Raw genomic sequence first — 26130 nt, 5'->3', positions numbered from 1 at the left:
ATTTAAAATATTAGTCTGAACCTAAACATTTTCCAGGATTGAAAGTCTTTATTAACCTTCTTAACCCCAAAACCTGCCAGCAGGGCCAAAAGGGGTTATTTTTAAACAATCACCAAAGTAATAATTTATTTTCAACTTTCTGATAGTCTTTCAACTAATAATCTAATTTGCAATTCTAACACAAAAATTATCCAAATCTAAGTTTTAAAATTAGACTTTAAAACCAAAAATCGCAATATTCTAAATGTATAACTATAAGAATTGCTAAAAATAAACAGTACATACTAACAAGATTCTGCAAAAAACAACTGCAACAAGCACAACTATAAAGCCGTTAGTGACTCAGCTTCAACCAACAGTCACATAACAAAACTTCAGGGACTTCTTGGCTGAGCTGCAGGCAGTGTACACGTAGTAGAGAGGAGTATGGAAAAAAGAAAAATGTGATAAATAAAACATCTATATGCAGAGGCATTTGGAAAATGTTGTGCATTGTGATGTCAGTTTTTTTGTCTCTACTCATGGCTGTATTGTTTCCAAAGAGGTGCAGGACTTCATTTTGCAGTGGAAAATAATGAGCCAATAGTAAGTAAAAGTACAAGGGGAACATCTGAAACTGCTTGGGGTTTAGAGGGTTTATTAGTAAAAATCTAATCTTCATTTTATTTCAAAGTGTTGTGCTAATAAACCTAAAGCATTACAACATATTTAGTAGTAGTGTTCTGTGAAACACTTCAATAATGACACTATGAAAAGTCTGCAGCAGACAGACCCCTTGGGCTTGGGCTGCAAAATATTTGACAAAATGATTCTTTGAATGAATTTTGCACTATTTACTATTGCTGTGATTTTGTTCAACTTCCATTGCAGTGTTTTTCTGCTGTTCTTCAATCACTTGCTGTGCAAACAAGAAAGTTGTGTGTCACTGTGAATTGTGCATTAAGTTTTCAAAAAACTCTGTGTAGCCCTAATAAGCACATTATTTCCACAGCCTTTTTCTGTCTGTCTTTTACTAATTGTAGTCCCGTGAATGCCTAAATATAACAATAAAAAGTTCGATCATGCTATAGTTGCTCCCAGTGGATATAATTTTGTAATTCCAAACTGGAATGCCATATGGCCATTCTCTGTCCCTCATTTTCCTCCCTCAACAGCCTGTGCTCCCAATTTCCTGCAGGTCTGATGAATAAATTTGTATGTGAGGCTCCCAGGACCTCATGACCTTACAGACTCCTGAGTCCTCTCTATTAACTTTTCACTTAATCTGTGCTTAGATATCTACAACTCAACTTTTATATAAAATAATGAAAACTGTCATTGTGAATTCAAGGAAAAGGAAAATTCTCTATCATAGTTTAATCTTTCCTTGATAAGAGGAGAAATTGTGACTCTCAAACGTCTCTCTAGCTGTAGTGTTCTTGAGCAAATATCTGATCTCCTGCTCCAACCTTTCTACAATGTTTGGTAGAGAAGGAGCATATCTTAAAATCCTGGCAAAGTCAGTGATGTTAAAGAGTCTCAGGTCTTCAAGCTATAAAACTTAAATTGAATCAACACCAGAGCTGAAGGACTTATCCACTGGAGGACAATTATGTTACAGCAAATCATGTGGCCTTTCACACTGCATGGCACAATAACCAAAGGGATTAATTTGTGCCTAATACACGCACAGGGATGCATGTATTTAAGTCACTACTGAAAAGGCTCTAGCGCCCCCAAGTGTAGGGATTTAGTATAGATATTATATAGTGTATAAGACTAAATTAATTGGATATACATCCTCACCAAGAAAAAGACAATGAAAAAATTATATTTTTTATATTTCTTATCTCTTTGGGGCACTAATGACAACAATCAATGGCTTTTTTTTTTTTTTTTATGAAGAGACCCAGCAGTTTTTAAAATATTGACCTCTACCAAATGGTTTAGAAAAATTATTCGACCCTTTTAAATCCTTTTTTTTTTTACATTTCAAATGACACAGTTGTGTTCAGCTACTCCTTAGGCACTATAATATGTCAAAAGTATTATTTTACCTTTGAAAATCATAGCAAACAGAGGCCTCATGTGAGGAGTGATTTTGCTCATACTAACTTCCTGTGAGCAGACTAACTTGCTCTGCATGCTAATTCAAAACACAGTGACATCTACTGGACTTTTTTTAGTATAATGTACCTCAGCTGAGTGGTAGAGATGGCTGAAACAGGTGGAATTAAGTAAAACATATTTTTCAATAAGATATCGTGAGTCAAAATGTGCTCTACCAAATGGTTGAGCAGAACGTTAAAGGGTTAAAGCAGTACAATATTTACCATTTGAGTTTAAGTAACTGCAATGCTATATGGCTACGTTTCTTAAATTCTGCATCTCTAAATCAGTCATTAGGACGACATACTGCAGCAGCATTATATAAACAGTGTAAATAGGGTCACCATGATGTCATGAGTCATACGAAAAATAGTTGGACCCCTTCTAGCTCAGGTTACAGCGTTTTTGTTCTGAGCCGGCCCACTCAGATCACTGGGGATCAAAGTGTCAGTTAGCCAAAACATCCTCTCACAGTTACTCTGAAAGCACCCACATACCGATTTCTGTGCACATACAAACACCGACCTCACATGCTTTTTATTACATTAACCTTTCTCTAACCGATACCGAGTGCCCAGGGAATGACTCATAGCTTAACAGCATTGGATTAGCCTCTGCTTTTGATTGCATCTCACATCTGAGACAATAAGATCACGATGGAGCAGAGAGTATCTGTCAGTGCAATCTGTAAGAACCGAGCAAAACCACACTGAAGGTCATTCCTGTCCTCATGACGGAATCTGGTTCAAAGCAGAAATGTACTTGGACCTCTTCAGAATGTGATTTTATTTTTCAGTTCTTTGTATGTTTTATTAATTTCTACATTTTATTTTGAAGCATTTTAACTTCAAATAATACAAATATGCAACAATTTAATATAGGCTTTATGAAAACAGTCAGTCAAACTTGATAAATGAAAACATTGATGATACAGGTTTTATACTTACAGAAATATTTATAGAACACTTTTGTAACAGGGCTTTACCTAAAGGCAGTTCCAGATAAGAGACATTCATTAACCGTCTGCACTGCAAGCAGTTTCTGGGTGCTTTGGATATTGTCACATTTTCATTTATTGTGGACACATTTCTTACTGCATACATAAAGTCCAGCACCTCTATGGAAATAGCACAATCATGGCTAGCAGAGGACTACAAAATGTCTTTTGACCAGTATGACAGTATGACAAAGTTCTAATGCCTTTGATCATTAATAAACAGAAAAAAAAATTTTTCTTTTACAAATACTGATAAAATACAAAATTTATATCTGAAACATTCTTCCAAGAACAAACAGATGTTGCCAATAATGGAAAATACTGGTGACTCTTCATACTATATTAATTTCACTATTAAATTTTTTTTTTCTTTCCATACTTGTCCCCTGTCTGTTCTGTAAAAACGCAGCCTGCAATTCAGCCTATGGATTTTTTTCATGTGACTGTCGGTCATACTTGAGTCACCAATAGCTTCACAGTTGTACTGTGGAGCCCAAAAAATATTGTTGTTGTTTAAACCAGCCATGTAGAATAAAGTGATTTGGATGAGGTGTCACAATTTTAAGCTTGAAATTTGATACATTTGCCCATCAGAACTGCATATTACACTTGATTAGTTCAAGGACCATTGGAAAGCAGTCCATCTGGCTTGGATAGATGGTGCTATTTTAATGCCATTTTAAAGATAACATCCTTTCAAACCCACCAGCAGGTTTTGGGGTTCAGAGGGTTAAATCATGCAAGTGGGCGCCGATTTAAAATGGCCTTTCTGAATTCAGTAAATTATCTCTGACAAATGTGAACACCGATGTGACATGGCTTGTCAAGCACTGTCCCCATAGAAATAAAGTAATTACAGAACACAACCGCAAGCAGAAACAGATAAGAGCCAATAGCAAACCTGCTGGTCCTTCATTATTCATTTACTGCAGAGACAATACAGTGTCAACAGTGGCATATTTGTCTGAATATGTTTAAACATGATTGCATTGTTAAGCTATGCATATGTTGAAAAACTTGCGCTGTGTAACAAATAATGTTTTTAGAAATTATGACAATTTAAAAAAATATAATATTGCAATTTTTTCAGTCAATAAATTAACAATCTAACTAGTAGTTTGCTGTAGGCATTACAAATGATAGTGTTTGATCCTTATTATTTGGGTATTTTATCTACATTTGTTCTACTAAATCAGAAAACTTTAAGAATTGCTTGCAGAAGACTTAATGTGTAATACAGAAATCTCCTATAATGAGTTGCTTTGTGTCATTTCTTAAAAAATTTCAACAACTCACGTCGCATTATTACAACTTTATTGTAACTACTGCCTACTACCTCAATTCTTTAAGCAATTTGCTTAAGCAGTTTTAGCACTGCTACAGATAGTTTTTTTCCCACCAAAATGCAAAATTTAGGGTCAAATAACATTTGCAATATTTTACAGTTGTTGACGTACATCTGTGCAAAAGTGCAAACTATACTTTAAGTGTATGTATATACACTGTATGTACGTATGTTATGCTGATTTCATATTACCAATTATAATTTTTGTGGCAAACGTCTTTGTCTCCATTTAATTCAAATGGTCAGAAATATCCAATAACATGTTTGATCATTATAATTTGGGTATCATGGCGTGTAGAGCATGGAGCTGATCATTCAGACATTGTGATTCTAAACATATTATCTTTTTGGAAAGACCCATATTATCAAAGATAATTGGTTCAGTGGAATTCACACAAAGCACATTCTACTTTGACCAATCTCTGAGGTGATAGGAACATTCTGTTTTGACCTGCTGGGGTCTGATGTTACAGTGGGGCCCAAATTTAGGAATCACTCACCGGGCTGGAAGTGAGGGAAGGGTCTGATTTTCCGAGATTCAGCGAACGCATACGGACCAGGTTGGAGGTGTCAGATGATGGCTGACATGCTGTCTGTGTCTGCTGGAGGTTGGTGGGTAGCAGGAGATACTTTCCTGCAGAGAAACAGTAAAAATACAACACTGTTATAGAAGAAAGCATTGGTTCACTGAAGTTTTGGTATGTTTAAGTTATGTTGTCAGGTTTTTCCTTTAAAACTTTTCAATTTATTACAAGCTGGAAAAAAACAGAAAGATTAAAAATGAAATGACATTTGTGAAGCAGAACTGCTCCTTCTTACTTCACCCACTTCTCATATTTCTCTGGTGGCCCTTAGAAGGAAGTCTTGAGATACCAATGAAATACAAAATCAGCCTGCAGGTTCGAAAAGCTTGTTATCTTTCTTTTTCTTTCTGTTACTTTTTTATACAAAAAGAAAGACCTGTCTTTTAGACTACTCATCTGTAACATGCCAATTCCATAACATTCCACTAAAATAATAAATTGCTTTAATGTGATTCCGTAAAAAAACTAAAAATCCTGGACTCCTCGGTGCAACTGGAAAACTCACTGATTTTTGGCTGCGCTGGGCTTAACTGCAGGCCTTATCTACAAAGAGTAGATAGGAGGCAAGTATGGGAACAAATCATAATATGAATATAGGTAGAAAAATTCTGCAGTATCTATAGTATCCAAGTTTTTTGCATTTTTGTAAAATAAAAAAAAAATCAAAGAAATTGAACTTAGACTTTTTCTCTTTCTATGATATTTTTGAGTTTCTATACATCGAGCCATTTCCATAGAGGTGCAGGACTTTATGTTGCAGTGAAAAATGAACCGACAGTGAGAGAAATATGACGTGAGCAGAAACTGAATATCAGAGGGTTAAGTAAAAATTACTGATAAAATTTCTGTACTGTTGCTTAAGTAGAGGTTTGAGGCAGTACTTTCATGTAGTTCACTATTTTTCCCATATAATGTATTGGTACCTTCAAGTAAGCTGTCAACAAGCTCCGAAACACATCTGTGAATTCAAACTACTGCGTGTCATAACAGCCTCAAAGTCAGCAAACACAGGGAGCAAGTGGTGAAACAGTTGAGGTCAAATGACATACCAGTAACATGAGAAAATCCAAGCTGTCTGCTCTTGTTAGGAGTGTTATGTTGAAGCTCCTAACTGTACAGTCAGGCAGGATGTGAAAGGGTTAAACTGGGCCAGAAGGGGGAAAAGCCCATTAAGAGATCACTGACAATCCAAACATTACATAACCACAGCGCCAGCAGCACACTCTGCTGCAAGTAAGTACACGAGTGCACCTACAAGTATAAATTACAAGACACAGTTTATATGAGAATACTTCTGGCAAAACTGAAAAAAAATCCACTTTCATCTCCCAGAGCTGGCAGCTAGATGGCACTAAATGCTGCTTCTACCATTCATCACTTTTTATCTGCCCTTTAATATCATTAAACTTCAGCACACCAAGGAACAACAAAGATTAAAACATAACACAACCAGTCTCTTCATCAAAACGGTATTGTACTGTTTCCTGTCCATGAACTGAAAAATCACCTTCACCATCAGTTTTCATTGCGTGTATGTTTTCTGTCTCCTGTATAAGTAAACACGCCAGTAAAACCATAGAAGGCTATATGTTTTGTCACTGAGAATGAAGGGAAGATAAGGAGGCTGTGCTCAAAACAGAAAGGGATATCTCAAGTTCATTTGGCCTGAAGCAGGTCTCTCCTTTTATCAGATGTGTGAAGCTTTGATAAGCTGCAGAAGGCAGCTTTATAAATTCACTGACCTGCTAACAGCAAACTGTACAATGACAAATTCCAAACAATATTGCTGTTTCAGACTCATAAAGTGTTTATCCCATCAGCGTGATTTCCAGTTAACATGAAATCTGTGCTTGATTATTTTCACAACAAAAATGAATTTGAAGTTTTGTTCAGTTTAGAGTTGTTTAGAACTGCCACAACTGGTCGATTAAATGGTTGTTCGCTATTAGTCAAATTAGAATTACCGCTCTGTCCAGACTTGACCTTTGACTTTCTGGATATAAAATGTTATCACTTCAACATTTTATTCTGTTAGACATTCTAACTAAGTCTGAAATTTTGTCATATTCAGTATATTAATTTCTGAGTTATGGACCAAAATTAGTCATGTGAGGTCACAGCGACCAAAGTCAAATTAGTTCATCTTTGAGTTAAAGTAAATGTTTGTGGAAAATTTGAAGAAACCCTCCATGCATCTCTGTTATATTGTTCATAAGAATGTGGAAGACACAAGGTCACAGTAGTCCACATTGAGTTCTATTTTAAACCAACTAACAGGGAAGGGAAGTGGGTCATTTAGCACTACAGCAGCAAGTCTATATTGATGGTGACTGACTTTAAACAGTGTAATGCCATTTGGTTGTGTTGATCATGGAAAGCACCCAGTGAAATGTAAACTTCTCAAATTGTAAGTTTAAATGTGGGTGTTTGGTTGTGTTGTATACTTACAGGGATTGTTGCAAAAAAAAAAAAAAAATTAAAAATCTGACAGCTCAATAGAGTGAAAACAGAAAATAGTCCAAAGAGCCCCTTAACAATGATAAATAAACAGTTAATAGATGCAGTGGGACTTTAAAAACACATCTTAAACTCTTTGAATTAAGACAATATGCTTTGCAATAAAAGCATTTTGACTCCGCCAGAACGCGGCGGAGTTATGTGACGATCTGCGTATGTTTGTCGGTCTGTTAATCTGTCTTTCCTTCTGTGCGCAACATTACTCGAAAATGGAACAACGGATTTGAATGAAATTTTCAGGAAAGGTCACAAATTATACAAGGCCCAACTGATTAGATTTTGGCAGTGATGAGGCTTATAGCCTGGATCCACAGGTTTGTTAAAGATTTCTGTATCATTGTGAGATAGCAGCACAATGTCACTATAACTAAGACAAGTGAATGCAGAGGTGGGTAGTAACAAGTTACATTTACTCCGTTACATTTACTTGAGTAACTTTTTGAAAAAAAAATGTACTTCTGAGAGTAGTTTTACTTTGCCATACTTTTTACTTTTACTTGAGTAGATTTGTGAAGCAGAAACGTTACTCTTACTCTGTTACATTGGGCTACACTCGACTCATTACTTTTTTATTTACCACATTAGATATGCTTTATTTTGCCAGAGAGATGCCCCCAGTGGATCTACCACATGACTGTTTCACCAATCAGACGAAGCAACAATAATCACGTGACTGTGTTTCACCAGACGTTGCCCTGCGGTCACATGACCTCATACGAACTGTGACGGAATAGCGGCACAAACTCTACACACATAGCAGACAAGGAATGAAAAACACGGGGGCATTTTCGAGAAATTTTATCTTGCTTTCGACAACATTAGCATAGCATTAGCATGGATATCTCCATCTTCGGCTTTTGTTTTCTAACAAAAGCCGAAGATGGCTACTAACATGGGCGTAGTGAAGCGTGACGTCAGGCTGGTAGGTCCACGTGATACAGCGGCGGCGGGGGGGGGGGGGGGGGGGGGGGGGGGGGGGTCCAGCCAGGTTTGTAATGTTATATTCTATCCACTGAGTCTGTGCCATTTGGAGGAAAGTGAAATACAGTATATCTGGTCACTGGAAGTAGTTTGCACTGTTCAAACATACAAACGTTTCCTTACTACAGGTATTTGTTTCAAAAGCTTTATCTTGTGAAACACTGAGATTTGGAAATTTGTGTTTCTTGTGCCTTAACTTGTCATTCTGTAAAGATATTATTTTTATTATTTTATTATTTGGAAATACCAGAATTTGCACATTATTTTACATTTTTGTCTTGCTGATCACATCATTTCAAAAAATAAATCGGACATTACAATCGGTTACTTAGTACTTGAGTAGTCTTTTCACCAAATATTTTTTTACTCTTACTTGAGTAATTTTTTGGATGACTATTTATTACTTCTACTTGAGTGATATTATTTTGAAGTAACGTTACTCTTTCTTGAGTACAATTTTTGGATACTCTACCCACCTCTGAGTGAACGTTACGTCAGCTGCCTGCTGACAATCACATGATTGCGATCCTAAGTGCTTTTCTTGTAACTGATGTGCAGTTAAGTTAAATTACTGTTACCAAACAGTTATTAATATTCATTTATTTTAAAGATAAACTGACTAGATAAAATAAACATTTAGATTGCATTCGCCATAAAATATGTACACATTAAAGTACTGTTCAATATTTTCAAAGCATTGTATTGTGTTTTAGATCTCTGAATGTCTTTTCCTGCCATCTACCAGCTTCACTGCTGATTTCATTCCTTGATGAAGGTCAATCTGCAGACTTGACCTGGCCCTGACATTACCACTATGAATTGGTTTGTCTATCAGTTTTTATCTGAATTAACACGCCCTGTTCATTTTAGTCATAAGACTTGTCTTCTATGTCACAATCCTGCAGATGCACATTTCAAATATGCAACAATATCTTATGAAAGAGTCATCTAAGCTACATTTCAGTTTTTGTTCTCACTGCAGATTATTAGTTTTGGGCCTAAGCCAGACAACCTTCATGTGATAAATAATACTATTTGTGCATTTTTGCCAGCTGTGCTACAGTTATCCTCACATTTGTCCTGTGATCACTGCTGTAAAACCAAGGGAACTGAAGGGAGTCAAACAGGATGCGGAGGGAAAATTGAGGTCTTTCCTTCCTTACTGGCAAATGTTTTCACCACTAGAGCCCATCACATCCCAGCATAAAGGAAATCTCTCATCACACATTAGTCAACACTTATAGGAAAGGGAGTATCTGGATATATGGGTAGTTTTTTAGGTTTAGCACAGGTATTTGCAAGGTCAGTCTCCAGCTGGGGGGCAGATGGTTTGCTGTTTGAAACTAACCTTTCTTAAATAAATAATATAATGAAATTGAAAATCGCCACACACTGTAGCTGTTTAGTTGGAAATTCTGTTGAACATTCTGAACCATTTTCTGGGTGTTTATTGTTCATATCACATTTCTAGTAGCTGTAGACTAATGCAAAAAAAGCATTAAAACAAAGTTTCATTGCCATAAATTCTAAAAAACAAAACAAAATTTGAATTTCCTTGGTTTCATTTTATGTAGACAAGAAAATCGAAAGTTGAAATTCTCTGATTATACATTTCAAGAAGAAATTACATATCTGGAATCAATGCGCACAACATATCAAGTGCTCAAAGGTGTTACCAACACACGGGAAAAAATGGTCACCCTATATGCTATAAATATTACACTACCTACAATTTTAATTTGTTTGCTATCAGCTCTTTGTAAACACAACCTCCAGTTCAGTGAATTCAGACAAAAAGTTTCTAAAATTTTAATCACATGACACTTGGTCACAACCTAATAATTAATATTACTCTTGGTTCTGTGAGGAGTGCAGAATTTTTTATTTAATTTTTATTTTGTACAGCATCTGTACAGAGAAGACGTTCAATATTTGACAAATTTTTAAATGAGATGAGAGATCAGTACGGTACAAACGTTTCCTTACTACAGGTATTTGTTTCAAAAGCTTTATCTTGTGAAACACTGAGATTTTGGAAATTTGTGTTTCTTGTGCCTTAACTTGTCATTCTGTAAAGATATTATTTTTATTATTTTATTATTTGGAAATACCAGAATTTGCACATTATTTTACATTTTTGTCTTGCTGATCACATCATTTCAAAAAAATAAATCGGACATTACAATCAGTTACTTAGTACTTGAGTAGTCTTTTCACCAAATATTTTTTTACTCTTACTTGAGTAATTTTTTGGATGACTATTTATTACTTCTACTTGAGTGATATTATTTTGAAGTAACGTTACTCTTTCTTGAGTACAATTTTTGGATACTCTACCCACCTCTGAGTGAACGTTACGTCAGCTGCCTGCTGACAATCACATGATTGCGATCCTAAGTGCTTTTCTTGTAACTGATATGCAATTAAGTTAAATTACTGTTACCAAACAGTTATTAATATTCATTTATTTTAAAGATAAACTGACTAGATAAAATAAACATTTAGATTGCATTCGCCATAAAATATGTACACATTAAAGTACTGTTCAATATTTTCAAAGCATTGTATTGTGTTTTAGATCTCTGAATGTCTTTTCCTGCCATCTACCAGCTTCACTGCTGATTTCATTCCTTGATGAAGGTCAATCTGCAGACTTGACCTGGCCCTGACATTACCACTATGAATTGGTTTGTCTATCAGTTTTTATCTGAATTAACACACGCTGTTCATTTTAGTCATAAGACTTGTCTTCTATGTCACAATCCTGCAGATGCACATTTCAAATATGCAACAATATCTTATGAAAGAGTCATCTAAGCTACATTTCAGTTTTTGTTCTCACTGCAGATTATTAGTTTTGGGCCTAAGCCAGACAACCTTCATCTGATAAATAATACTATTTGTGCATTTTTGCCAGCTGTGCTACAGTTATCCTCACGTTTGTCCTGTGATCACTGCTGTAAAATCAAGGGAACTGAAGGGAGTCAAACAGGATGCGGAGGGAAAATTGAGGTCTTTCCTTCCTTACTGGCAAATGTTTTCACCACTAGAGCCCATCACATCCCAGCATAAAGGAAATCTCTCATCACACATTAGTCAACACTTATAGGAAAGGGAGTATCTGGATATATGGGTAGTTTTTTAGGTTTAGCACAGGTATTTGCAAGGTCAGTCTCCAGCTGGGGGGCAGATGGTTTGCTGTTTGAAACTAACCTTTCTTAAATAAATAATATAATGAAATTGAAAATCGCCACACACTGTAGCTGTTTAGTTGGAAATTCTGTTGAACATTCTGAACCATTTTCTGGGTGTTTATTGTTCATATCACATTTCTAGTAGCTGTAGACTAATGCAAAAAAAGCATTAAAACAAAGTTTCATTGCCATAAATTCTAAAAAACTAAACAAAATTTGAATTTCCTTGGTTTCATTTTATGTAGACAAGAAAATCGAAAGTTGAAATTCTCTGATTATACATTTCAAGAAGAAATTACATATCTGGAATCAATGCGCACAACATATCAAGTGCTCAAAGGTGTTACCAACACACGGGAAAAAATGGTCACCCTATATGCTATAAATATTACACTACCTACAATTTTAATTTGTTTGCTATCAGCTCTTTGTAAACACAACCTCCAGTTCAGTGAATTCAGACAAAAAGTTTCTAAAATTTTAATCACATGACACTTGGTCACAACCTAATAATTAATATTACTTCTTGGTTCTGTGAGGAGTGCAGAATTTTTATTTAATTTTTATTTTGTACAGCATCTGTACAGAGAAGACGTTCCATATTTGACAAATTTTTAAATGAGATGAGAGATCAGTAAAATAAAGTGCATTTGATGAAACATCACAATTCTAAGCTTAAATTATGCTAATTTTCCCAATGACACCAAAAGTTCTACATGGCCATTCAAGGACAGTCACAAAGTTGAAAAGTTGTCAATTTTATTGTTTTTTTAGAGATTCTGATAAATAACATCATCTTGGCAATTGTTGAAAAAAATGCTTTTCAAACCCACCAGAGGGTTTTGGTGTTGAAAGGGTTAAGTATATAAAAGTAAAGTTCTATCTTTCAAAGGAGATAATATGAACGTTTGTGTTGTTGCACAATTATCCTATTAACCACTGCTCATTCCTCAGGGGATACAAACAAAAACACTCTTGCATAAAGTATATTTATAAGATGACAATTTATTGCTGTAACATAAAGATGTGACTGTAATGGTCTACATCATATGGACTTTTCTGAGGACCACAATTTGAAGGGAACTGAACTTGATGTTCTAATCATAGCATATTAGGTCTCTAGTTATATCACACTTTTCTGGTACATGAGCAAGCTCGCAAGTTTATTTATATAGCACCTTATCATACAAAAAGGTCATTGAAAGTGCTGTACCGGTAAAGACAAACATCTAAAACATAAAAGACAAAACTAACAAATCTAAAATAATGAATTGCTGTCTGTTCTATACAACATTAAAGCTTATCTAAATGTATTAACATACGCTGGCACTAGACTAGCTACAGGGTGACAACATATTCAGCGAAGAAACCCAATCTCAGATTAGAAACAAAGACATCATACTCATCTTGATCTACCAGCACAATCCAATCGGTCAAAGTTGATTTGCTTTAGGTTAATGCTTGTTTATCCATCTTGTTCCTATGTAGACCCGTTAGAAAAGGGTAATGCATTCACTCAAAGTTACGCTTGATGAAACTATCTTTCATTGACTGAAAAGGTCAACATTTTAATTAGTAAGATGAAGTCCTCCATACATGCCGCACAAGGAAAAACATAAGCTCTTCAAAGCCATAAAACAGACTATCAGTCTGAGGTCTTCCAATTTACTGAATGAAAGTAAACGAGGCCAGCAGGCGAAACAAAAGAGCCACATATCTAGAACTGTCAAGAGGGAGGAATGTATCTGTGCTCGTGAGGCCGACTGAAACTTGTGCTTAACCGTTTGTTATATTTACCATCAACAACGCTCTTTTCTTTCCCATGTTGTCCAGCTGTTGGAGAGCCATTCTAACTGGAAACTAGATGTACAGTGGGTTCTTTAGAAATCATATTCAAATGGATTTTACATTTCCAAGAGGACTGCTCTCTGCTGACGTTCACCATCACAGGAACACATTATGTTGTATTATGAGAGCAAACACAAAATGCAGCACTTCAAATAAAGTAAAATCTAAGCTTGTGAGTGAAGCCCAGTGCAGGACAGTTTTCTGTATTCAACTCCCGCCCGCTCCCACTGGATTTCTGACCATTTCCCGCCCGCTCCCACAGTGTGTGTCCACTCCCACCTACACCCACAAACATTCTGAGCAATCATGCCTGCACAATATAGAGTTCACTGATTTTGTGTCTTGCAGGAAAAATATGTTCTTTTACTATGTAGCATGAATCAAGAGACGTATTCTTGCAAAATTACAATTGTATTCATAAGAATTACAGTTAATGTAGTGCAGTGAGTACAAGTTTTATATACATCAACTGTTTCTTGTTTAAGCAGTTTCTGTGCATTTTTTGCTCTGGTTCCATTTTTACTCATTGTGGGCTCATTTTTTTACTGCAAAATAAAGTCATGCACTTCTATGGAAAAAGCACAACCATGGCAAGAAGTAGAGAGAACTCAAAACTTTAAACTAAGTTACAATGCCATAAAACATAAAAAATGAAAAAAAGCAAACCATGAAATCCTTTGATTATTCATTTTACAAACTTTTAAAAATCTGGAATCAGCATGTATGTTTCCAAGTGCCCACAGGGGGTACTAGTCATATTTATTCGGCCAGGGAACGTGGCAGAGTTGTGTGATGATTGGCATACGTTTGTCTTTCTGTTAATCTGTGAATCTGTCTGTGAGCAACATTACTCGGATTTGGATGAAATTTTAAGGGAAGGTCAGAAATGACACAAGGACCAAATGATTAGATTTCGGCAGTGATGTCAGCTGCCTACTGACGCCCACATGATTGCGATCCTCCTACAAATCCACCTCTGTGGACATGTCGGGACTTCAATCATCCGACTGAGCATCCTTGTCGGAGTACTGCGCTCTCTGAGTGCTTTTCTTGTTTTCACTTGCTTCTATACTTACCTTCTGTTTGCTCTGTGTAAACACAGCCTACAATTCTGCTGAAAAGTTTGCAACATGGCTGTTGATGGTAGCTGAGTTAGTAAAGATTTCAGAATATGTTGCAAATGATTTAGTTTTATTAATTTTCTTAAATAATACATAGATTTGGTTAATTTTGTAATGGAACTGCACGTAAGTCATGATTAGTTGAAAAAGTGTCACAAAGTTGAAAATCTTAAAATATCTCTTTTTGTTTTAAAATCATTTCTGTCAATGAGAAATGAAGTATTTTGGGAATTTCAAAGATTACATCTTTTTTGACCTGACAGATCAGAGCAAGTAAGTTGCCTCAACCCAGCAGTGTCAGATTTGTTCTTGTATATAACACCGCACATCTGTCAAAACTAACAAAGTCAGACTCTTCAATGTTTGTCAGCACCAACTTAGACATTTGACCTAATGTCAAATTTGCCATGGTTTGTTCTAGTACTGTAAAATCCAGTTCAATCTTTTTTCAATTATGTTTGTTGACTTCATCCATTTGATAAGCTCAGATTGTGCAGTTTATTTTCTGACCACCAAAAACCTAAAGTCATCCATTCATGCAAGATTTGCAATGGTCCACATCAGACTCATAGAATAAGACTCATATTCAAAACCTAATGGAAATTTTCAACCACAGTACAGACTTCAGTTGCTCATGTATCAGCCCTAGTAAATAGCTGCAAGACTTACATAAAGTGGACATCAACTAAAACCACTGGGTGATGCATGTACAGATAGACGTCAGCTATGCCAAACATTGCTGTGGGAGTTCTTACTTACAAGTGTCTCACTAAATAAACAACAGTTCAAGTTTCAGTTTGGGAAACATCTTAAGTTATTTTGTATTAAGAGTTGCTACCAACTTGTATGCTCAAACTTCCAAACTGTCAGAGTTAAATTTTAATATTTTTATATCCTGAATGGTGCTCTGAAGTTTGTGACGTCACCCTTTTTCCTGCTGTGCCCCACCCTTCTTCAAACCAGTGAGCGAACCAAAGTCAAAAACATGAAACTACCCTACAGGTCACAGTGAGAAGCTGAAAATATGTTTTTCGGGGTCTTTTAATCCATAGCTGATATGTATAATCTTGAAATGGCACCTTGACATTTCATACGTTTGGAAGGTGTCCAGTTTGGTGACATTTGGGTCACATCTGTGGTGTTTGTGGATGGTGATGTAATCGTTTTGGCTTCAGCAGCTCATCTGTGATGCACTTTTGAATGGTTTCCTGCCAAGTGTGACACTGTCATTGTTGAATTCCTTAAGCAAACCTCTCATTTCAGAGTCAGCTTAAAGTGACAGATGGCCACTGTTTATCACGACTTGCTGCAATTTAAAACAGTCATACTTTTAAAGTCAAGCTTTTACTTCAAAGCATGTCCTTGAGAACCATTCTACCCGAACAAAGCTTGGTAACACTGAAAACTGTTCACAGCTGGACCTGTGGATAATCCTGATTAGCAGCTTTTGGAAGTACATTTCTGAAGTCATTTTTCAATGCTCTTAAATTCATAAATGAAATTCCACTGGCCTGCACTGTACTGAGAAGTCATTGAGATTTCAACACCATAGTAAATAATAGCAATAAATGTCCCCAGAGCTAGTAACCTGTAAAGGTAAGAGGAAGAATATGGTTCTAATTTGTATGAAATGACATCTTAGACCTATTGAGGAGCATTAATTCCCGTTAAGGGGCAGTAATGCGTTTTGAAAGTGACAGATGATGATAGGTTTGTGGGCATTAATGTGATAATGATTAACATAAATTGTTCCACTCCCTCTGGGGTCGATCGCTACAAATACATTTTCAAGCTGTGGGAGGCAGTGAAAATAACATGTAAAGAAGAGTGAGTTTCAGGAGGGAGGGGAGAATGATGAAGTGATTTCATGTTCATTTGTCCTGCATTTGTTTTCTTAATGTCTGATTACATAGAGGCAGATTAGCAACAGTAAAGAGAAACCAGGCTGCACAGAAATGCACAAGCTTTCCTCCCGAGTGGTTTCATAAACACTGTGTCATTTTATAGTTTCTGTGCCAAGACTCTGAGTCATAATTATATGGGAAATTAGGACACATGACCAAGAAAAAAGGCAGCTGTGATAGCAGCAACTTTTCAAACTTCTCACTAAAGAAATAAATGCTGTTGTGTGGCATAAGTTATCGTCCAGTCTAAACCACACTTGTGAGAGCCTATAGTGGAAAGAGTATACACAATTTTTATTTTATTTTTTTTACCTGTGAGACCACCACCTAGGCTCCTTCTGCGAACATGTTTTCCATCCTCACTGAGATGTCGTTTAAGTTTGAGCACAGGACTTAATCCATGAGTCAGCTCAGGGTTACTTGACTTCCTGAGGTAAGTGACCGGTGGATAGAGGATGTTGTCCAACTAGGGAAAAAGAATGAAAAAGAAGAAATACATTTAAATACACTTTTGGAGCTATACCCATGAAGGGATGGGGCTAACATTCTAAATATAAAAGTTTTTCTTTTTGTTTGTTTTCCCATAAGACAAAACACAAAAGGCATATTGTAGTCATGCAATCAGTCATGCACACAATATGTTTGGTACTTAGTGCCACATCTATATATTTTTGGTCACATTTGAAAAAAGTAATTTGAGAAAAAATAGGCATTTTTTGTTCTGGATTAATTCATAGTAATTTGGTCTGTTAACCCACTGGACCTCAAAATCAACCAGTGGGTTCAAAAGGCATGTTTTGTTGCTGTTTTTTAATGGCTAAAACAACATTGAATCAGAAACCGTACAAACAGAAGTAATGGTTGGGTTCAGAATTTTCTGTCAGTCCCTCAGCTAATCATGTGTTACATGCTGCTCATTCCACTAAACTAATGAAATCAAAGCTTAAAATCCTGATATTTCATCAAAATCACTTTCTTCTCCATGTCTCATTTTAAAGTCATCAAAAATAAACTATTTGCTTAATCCAACCAGATTATGTAAAAATCATAACTTTCTGTGCCATTACCGATTCAGATATGAGCAACAGTCACATGACAAAAATTCAGGCACTTTTCAGTTGAACTGCAGGTTCTGTTTACCAGCAGCAGAGAGGAGAAAAGTACGGAAGCAAATAAAAAATCTAAGTAAATCATTTATAGTACATAGAGCCACTATTTGTTTGTCCAGTATTGTTAACACCTGTGGACATGGAACCATTTTGCACATGCTAAAGTTTTTTTAAGTTTTGTAAAATTGCTTTTTTCTTAGTTTTATTATTAAGGGCAATATAACTGTGTCAGGACTTTGTACAGCAATGAAAACATTTGACAGAAGCGCAACACAGCTTTAAGTTCATAGTGCAAAGCATCACAAACTTACAATTTTCTTCAGGCCAGACAATATATCAGTTAAGTTTTGTCCAACAAAAGTCTAAAACCAAAAGATACTCAGTTTACTGTAATGTTAGAGGAAAACTGCAAATTCTCATATTTAAGGAGCTGAAACAATCAAATTTTCTGTGTTTTTACTTTAATAGTAATTTGTATTCATTAATTGTCAACATAGTTTATGCTGATTAACTAATCTGTTTATTGTGTCAGTTTTAGACATTTTCACCCACTTTGTTCTTGAAATACAAACTGATATATTGTTATATGTACTAGCTTGCAGAGCAATGAATACCATTTATACTGAAAACATAAATGTTTACCAGTGATGATGAAAACTCACATAGAAGTTTACAAGAGCTTATCTGGAAGAAGCATCTACAGAAGTATGAGAAATAATGCTGCAAATTTAAAACATTCAGGAAACCCTCAGAGCAAAATTCCACTTCTCATATGACCTAAGAAGGGGATTCCCAGGGCGTTCTCAGCATGATCTCAGCAGAAAGCTTAGAACAAAATGTAGCTGCATCTGAATCAGTTCCACAGGCCAAGACAGTTGGATGTGAAAAAATGTGGTTATAGAACAATCTAAGTAACACTATCAGAGACTGTATGAGCTAATAATTCACGTGGGAAAAGTAAATAAAGTCAAACTAAAAAGAAAACATATTCAACCACTTACAGGAAGGAACATGACGGTTAGAAATCCATTACAACTGATACATTGTACACCACAACACATTATATATATATATATATAGCCTATTGTATTCTAAGAAGATAATACCTTGCATGAAGCTCAGACCACATAACAAAGCTCAGTGTGAGGAAGAGGCCCTCCCTGACAATACAAAGATATACATGGCTGAGAGCAGTCTGTGGAAGGAAATGCCCTCCTGCCTCTCTGTGGGATGATTCATGATCCCAGCACAATTAAGTAAAACTAAACCAGACCTGTGTAGGGTGGCTTGACCTCACAATGAATGCAGAGTGAAATAGTACAAACTCAGAACAAATAGTACAAGTAAAGGAAAGTAGTGCATCATTATTACTATTAATATTAGTCTTAGTTAAGGACATATTTAATGAACAATAAAAATACACACCACTAATTGTATCTAATTTTAGAAAATTACAGTATTTACACTTTATGACTAACTTTTTTAGATGTTAAATAAAAAAGAAATGTTTGTGAACTTTTGATAAATATGTGGTTTTATTTTAACAGTCTTTTCATGCCAAAAATGTACATTTCCTTTAACATCTAAAACATTATCACCGTTATAAGTCTTTATTTTACAACACATCTGCATTTTTTTTATCATAGTAGAAATTCATAGTGTGTTTTGTTAATTTTATTGATATTTTGGGTATTTTAAAAATACAGAAAAAAACTATAAAGATCTTTAAAATAAAAATTAAAAATTCTGTAAAATTACAGATTTCTGTTTTGTCTTACAGTGAACAATACCCAAATAGTCATGGGGCAACTGATGGCTTTCACAAACAGATACTGTAACATTAAGATCTCATGACCCTGATATGCCAGAGCTTTGCAACAGTGATGTTCATTCATACTATACTATTCATTCACAGAACAGATATCACTGTGCATATCTACAACCCTCTGTCTGAGCAGCAGAGAGGAGGAAACAGGGAGCCACTGGCAGTAGAGTGGAACATGCATTACCTCCGAGCCACATCTAAACACACATATTAACTGTTTTACACTGTGTGTTTACACTGAGGCGGTACACACAGTTCAGTTCATGGTGACATTTTTTGTGGAACGGATGGTTTAAATGTAGGGTATGTATTAACAAAATGCATTAATTCTATTATATAATCACATGCTGTGCTCAGATTACAAGAAAAAAGAAAGCTAACAAAGAGTTTCCACATGTGTAGATGAGCTCCAATATTGTAAGAAATCATGAGGGCATCCAGCGGAAGTGAAAATACCATTGTCGGACGAGTCGCTTGATCCATAGTAGCTTGTTATGAATTGAGGAATGTACACAGCATTGTAAGATCCTCCTGAATCAAAAGTTTGAGGAAACTGCACAGCACTTTGAACTGTGCTGTTACTCTCTGATCCTTATATATACATATTACATACCTGTAATGTACTGAAAATGTATATTTTTGACTTTATATATCAAAAACAACAACAAACATAAATTCAACTACAATATGATTCTATGCTTCAATATGAGAAAAACAAAAAAACACATTATGTTTAAGTATAATTTATGCATTTTTGCAAATGTGTTATATGGTGACAGCAAAAAGTAACTTAGGAATCGCCTGGATTTCAGACAAGACATTTCACGTAGGTAAGGAACAGTTGTTTCTGCAGAAGAGAATAACTCCCTTTGGATAGTGGGCTTTGTAAGTTTGCAGACTTTTTATATGCACAAAAACCATCTATATAACACATTAAAGAAAAGAGAAAATTCCCCCCAAATCACATTATGGGCTCTTGAATTAATAAACTCAGCAGATAAAACACAAAACCAAAATAAATATGGCCTATATCTGATCTTGATGATATGTACTTACTAATCATCATAAAATCCCTACCTTCAAAAACCCCTAATCTATTAGACTGAGTTCATCGTGTAACAGCAATGCACTCATTCTTGAACACTGCACTGTATCTAGTTTAGCCCAATAAAAACAAACACCACCATCCACCCACCATCTAATATCTAGCCAGTAAACACTGCTGAGGCAGAGATGAAAAACTGTGATATCTTTTATTACAGATTCTCAGCTTGAATCTGTGTCCTCAGAAGAGATACTTTAACTCCAAAAATGTCTTCACTATACTGCAAAATATATGAACATTTAAGAAGTATGCCACTGCCTTGGCTGCCTCTATGTTTAGCTACAGGTGTAACTACATAACCATTTAATCCTCTGTGGTGCCAAAGCTTTCCGCTGATCTGTTTGTTGAAACCACTGGTTTCCTGTTATCCAAAGAGTGACAAACGTTCAGTCGTATCGGAGGCTCAGGATTTGATTGCACCGGCTATACCTGATTGGGTTGTTAATCCTTGTTAAGTTCTTAGAAAGTACAAGTTAGCTATATTAAACAAACAGGCGATTGATTAAATCAGTTTGGACCATTTAAAACAGAAGAAATGCCTTCAGTAACTGGCAAATCAGCTGCTAAGAAACTATCTGCTTCTCAATGCAAATCATTGTCCAATCAAAGGCAATCAGCTATGTAAGCAAGAACTAATAGTATACAGTTGTGCAAAGAATTGCAGAATTTTTCAGTCATTTTTACAACATGTAGCCGCTGCAAGTGGCTTATTTTTTGGTGATATATTTGGATCATTTTGTCAATGGAACAACACATCACAGATGAGTTGTTTAAGAGCTGCCAAAACATTGAAAATCTGCCAATTCTACAGTTTCTAACGTTGATAAATGCTGTAATTTGGTGATCTAGTCAAAGTTTACATGTCTTTGAAAGCCGCCAGCAGTAGTTGGGTTGTAAGTTAAGCTGGACTGATGCTCGTTTGTCATCTTGTCATCTTTTTCTAGAGAATTGTCTAGCATAAATGACAAGCATAAATTGGCATCTAATATTTCTAATTTTGTGAGAATTTGGCTCAAATTAAAGACACATTTGGATGAAAACCTGATAATGGAGCTTGGACAGATGGCTCAGTTAGTTGTGCAACATTTACACCCAGCAGTTTGTGTGTGTAAATACTTAATAAAACCGCATCTATGTAGGAAGCAGACTGTGTGGTGAACTGATATTAATGTGTCAATCTCCAGTAATGTGTAAAACTCACACGATGACTAAGCAAAGTTCGACCTTCCAAACAGCTGGTGCAACACTGTCCAGGTGTTTAAAGTTAAATACATTCAAGATAAATCACAAATGAAACACGGAAGAGACAGACACTTATGTAATTATAAAGCAAGCAGACGATTGCCAAACATTGTCTGTAAGCAGCTTAGAGTTCTGCTGTGAAACCATCAGTGGTGAACTCCTGCATCACTTTGCCACACATTAAGAGCCACAAGTATAGAGAAAGGTCATTACGACTTTAATACTGACTGTGATGATCAGTGATCCATGTGGGATGACTTCATGGAGACCCCTCAATCGAGTAAATGTCTGTAAGACTGCAGTGTGTCAGGTTTCTCCATCAAAAAGGAAGTCACACTCATTCTGCAGAAGTCCTCTGTTTCTCAACACATTTCAGCTTCCTATGCTCATCATCCTCTTTCCTTCAAGGCAGCCTTTTTTTCCTGATTAAAGCCTTCTGAGTTTGGATTACTGCGCACTTGTAGCGATGACATAAAGCGAAAGAAGCAATGTAATACTTCTTCTTTGTTGGTTTACTTATTACTTAAATTATTTCACAGGCAGATCAAAGCATCACCAGCTAAATACTTTGAAATCATAAAAGGAAGCAGGATTATCTGCATTATGTTTTATTATCTGTGCACTGGGTCAAAGTCTAAAGTATAGAGGCAGTGCATTTCAGTCTGACACCTACGTTTACAGCTTCACTATGCAAATATGTAATATCATAAAATCAGTATATTTCAAAGGAAAACAGAGCTATTTGAGGAGCAATAAGTGATACAGAAAATGCTTTTTCCACTATACTCCTACTGTCTGCTTAGACTGCAGCACATCATATAATCTGACAATTTGAAACCCAATGCATAACAAAAAAGCTCAAGTATATCACTTGCAACCTTGCAACTTTTTGCCTTCATGTTCCTGATGCACCATAACAAAAAACTGAGCCAGTGAAAACTGTGGAGGGCTGCCAACACTGGCCAGAGTTTCTTCTGAGTTTTTATTTGGCTGAGCTTGGAAATAATTATCAGCCTATTATGACTCATCTGGGTAATAAGTGAGACCAGATTTTCATTCCAGGCATGTCTGAATTTAAGCAACTGACAGAAAGCTCTCTTATTAAGGGATGGTAGTGAAATATCTCTCTTTTCAAAACATCTGCATTGATTTTAGGAGTGGGTGTTAGCCTGAAAATGCCTATTCGATTACATAAAAAGCACCGCAGTTGGTTCAGTTTGTGTGTGCACAGCAAGTAGCACACAGACTTCAGTTCTGGCAGCAGCCGGTGCCCTTTCACCCTCCATTCCTCTGTACCTGCAGCAGAGAGCCACACAGAGCGCTGAGAGCAAGATCAAACCTGACCTGCCCCTCCTTCCTCCATCCTCTTTTCCACCCTCAGGTTCACAAACAGTGGACAGTACCAACAATCCTTTGTTGCCAAAGCAGACAGCAAACAGCTGAAACAAAGGAGGTGGCCTGCACAACACACAAAGACAGTTGTGTTTACCGACTGAAAAATGAGGTATCTTAACCTGCATGCACGGAGACTTTATTTTTACTGTATATTAGCATGTTTTCACATATCTGCTGTCACACTGTTCCCGTTTCTATTTAAAGTACTGACTAAAATTTACAAAACAACCCTGTAGCTTTGATAGAATATGAAATTGCATGATCCAACATTCTGATGCCTCTGTGATCTACAGTACCAAGTTAACCATAATATCCGTTTAGCTCAAAACCAACATAGCCCCGCCCCCTTTAAATATTTCCTGTCAGTCAGACATACATAAAAACAATGTCACACTAATTACTAACAAATGCACTAAAATTGTCAACACAACACACATACCCTCCCCTTTTCAAATTAAATGGATAACTTCATAACAAACAAATCTATTTACACATCCTGAACTTGCAGAACAGCAATAGAATTTAGCTGTGCATTAAAAATCACTGCGACGATTGGTCTGACACATGATTTAAATTTATTACTGAAAATCCTTTAATTCATAGGAACAAATGTTTTTTTGTTTTTTTTTTTCAGTTGTGTCATGACGCGAGTTGTTTTTGGCTTCAATCATTGGTCGGCTGCAGTCCATCGAGCCACTGAGACAATGGCCACAGCACAGTTCAATTCAGGTCAGTCTAAAAGTCTAAAAAAAAAAAAAAACAAGACTTCAAAAGTATAGAAGTACTTCAAATTATCGCAGAACAAAAAGATAGCTTTTACACTGTGCAGAGATTCGATGGCACACAACAGCACAACACAGGGCAAAAATACTATACATCTGTTTGTTTCTCTCCTGCTCTCTGTGCTCACATATACTGCATTGCAATACAATAAATCTGTTTCTTATGGACATAGTTTTCGGTTTCTTTTGTTCGACAACGGACCAATGATGAAATAGTGAGTGAAACACAGCTCATTAAGACGACGTGCTAACTAGCTGTCACTTCAAGCTGCTGCTAAAATCCTGATTTTACAACAGAGATGTTGCCTCACCATATAAATGAGATAAAGGTAAAGGCTGTGAATTGTTTCTTCATCTTCTTGAGGGATTTAATAAAAAATTGGATTACTTTGGAAGTTGCACTGCAAACATTTAAGCTTTTTTTTTAGCATTTTTTTAATCATGTTTATAATAATGTAAACCTCTTCTCATATTCCATACTGTGCTACATTAGACACTGACATACATTTTGTCAATATAAAGTGTACTTCAGTGAAATCGTCAGCTTGCTTTTTGGGAGGAAAAATAATCATTTAGATTAATCTGCAAAATAACTGGAAGATTAATCGATTGAAAAATAGTAACTTGTGGCTACCCTACTACCTTGACTTAACTTTAGCTGTCCAGCGAGCCCTAAAATGCTGAAAAGACAATAAAAAGCTGTTAAAATCAGTGGAAAAAATGAAAGGTTGAAGAGCCAAGGACAGAAAAAATGAATTAAGAGCAAGGAGTTCCCATGCAACCAGTGAGGAGAGGGAATAGTTTCAGCATACAGTGGATAAGGCTGAAAGCAAGGCAAACATTGAGTAGAGCTTCTTCACCTCCTGTTGACTTTCACCAGCCGATACGACAAAGACTAAATGCATTGAAGGTGTAAGAGACACTCAGCTACAAAGAGAGACACTTTTTCTATATACACACACAGCTACCCAAACAAATGGACAGAGTGGCAAGAAGAGGCGCATATACTACACAGACAAACGCAAGGATGTAAAAACAAGGCTGCACACAGGAACACTGTCCCTGAGGTTGAGTAATAAATATCCAAATAGTCCAGGCCAAGGAAAACTGTGGCTTTCACATGCTTGTATGTGGTCTGTGCTACTAGACCACAAGGCTTAGCTACATAAACAAGGCAAGTGCAAGCAGATAAACACCAGTTTCAATGTTTTCCTGCTACTCTCAACAGCTCAAAAGACATTTTCTAGCATGTTTCTGCATTACAAAGGTGTAGTGAGCTGTGTCATATTTTCCACATTTAGAATTATCTACAGCAGTTGTACAAAGACAGGATTGACAAAAGTATTCACACCACAGGATATTACTTGCCTTTGAAGGCTTTGTGGTGAAGTGTTGTTTATCATTTCACTGAGATGGATGAAAGGAACCTTTTAAAAGTGGGAACAAATTGTTATTAGTGTCCTTCATTGGTTGCTAAGACACAATGAGTGCACATTTACGGTAAAGCAGGAAAAGAGATCCCATACATCAAGAAGCATTACACCTTACCACTTTGCAGCCGTCGCCATCCTTTGTTTTGCTAATCGCTCTGTCTGCTATTGTTTTCCAGTCATATCCCTCTCTAAGCAGCAACTGAGAGCAACATACATCGCTAATAATCATTTCGTTTGGTGTAGTTTAACTCACACGTTTAACTGAACATTGCTGTTGGGAAACAGCTTTAAGAAGAATTTTCCTTTTTATCAGAGATATATCATTTTGCTGGAAAAGTCTTGACGCTCTTTGACACAAGAAAAGCACTCAGAAAGTGCAGTACTCCGCCAAGGCTGCTCAGCCTTTGTATGATTTCCGACTGATGAAATCTTTCAAAAATTTGTGGTCAGCAGTGGTCAGTTTGTCGTAGGATCGCAATCATGTGATTATCAGCAGGCAGCTGACATTGTGTTCACTTGTAGTCATAGTTACAGTGACGCTGTGCTGCTATCTTGCAATGATACAGAAATCTTTTGTTTGTTTGTTTTTGAGTAATGTTGCCAACAGTCAGACAGACAGTCAGACAGACAGACAGACAGACAGACAGACAGACAGACAGA

The 26130-nt window shown here is 36.2% G+C and overlaps 1 protein-coding gene across 12 annotated transcripts in view; it reads right to left on the bottom strand.

Annotated features, from left to right (window-relative positions):
* Positions 1-26130, bottom strand: part of mast4 (microtubule associated serine/threonine kinase family member 4) — a 133405-nt gene that overhangs the window by 90491 nt on the left and 16784 nt on the right. For all 12 annotated transcript variants that reach the window (XM_055019176.1, XM_055019170.1, XM_055019173.1 and 9 more), the window contains exons 2-3: positions 16892-17045; positions 4931-5064 (exon numbers count right to left, since the gene is read on the bottom strand). In XM_055019176.1, the coding sequence (XP_054875151.1) occupies positions 4931-5064; positions 16892-17045 (288 nt within the window). The remainder of the gene's footprint in view (positions 1-4930; positions 5065-16891; positions 17046-26130) is intronic.

Source organism: Amphiprion ocellaris, chromosome 17, assembly GCF_022539595.1.
Source record: "Amphiprion ocellaris isolate individual 3 ecotype Okinawa chromosome 17, ASM2253959v1, whole genome shotgun sequence".
NCBI lineage: Eukaryota > Metazoa > Chordata > Actinopteri > Pomacentridae > Amphiprion > Amphiprion ocellaris.
The sequence above is the reverse complement of the archived record's forward strand: the minus strand, read 5'-3'. Positions and strand labels throughout refer to the sequence as shown.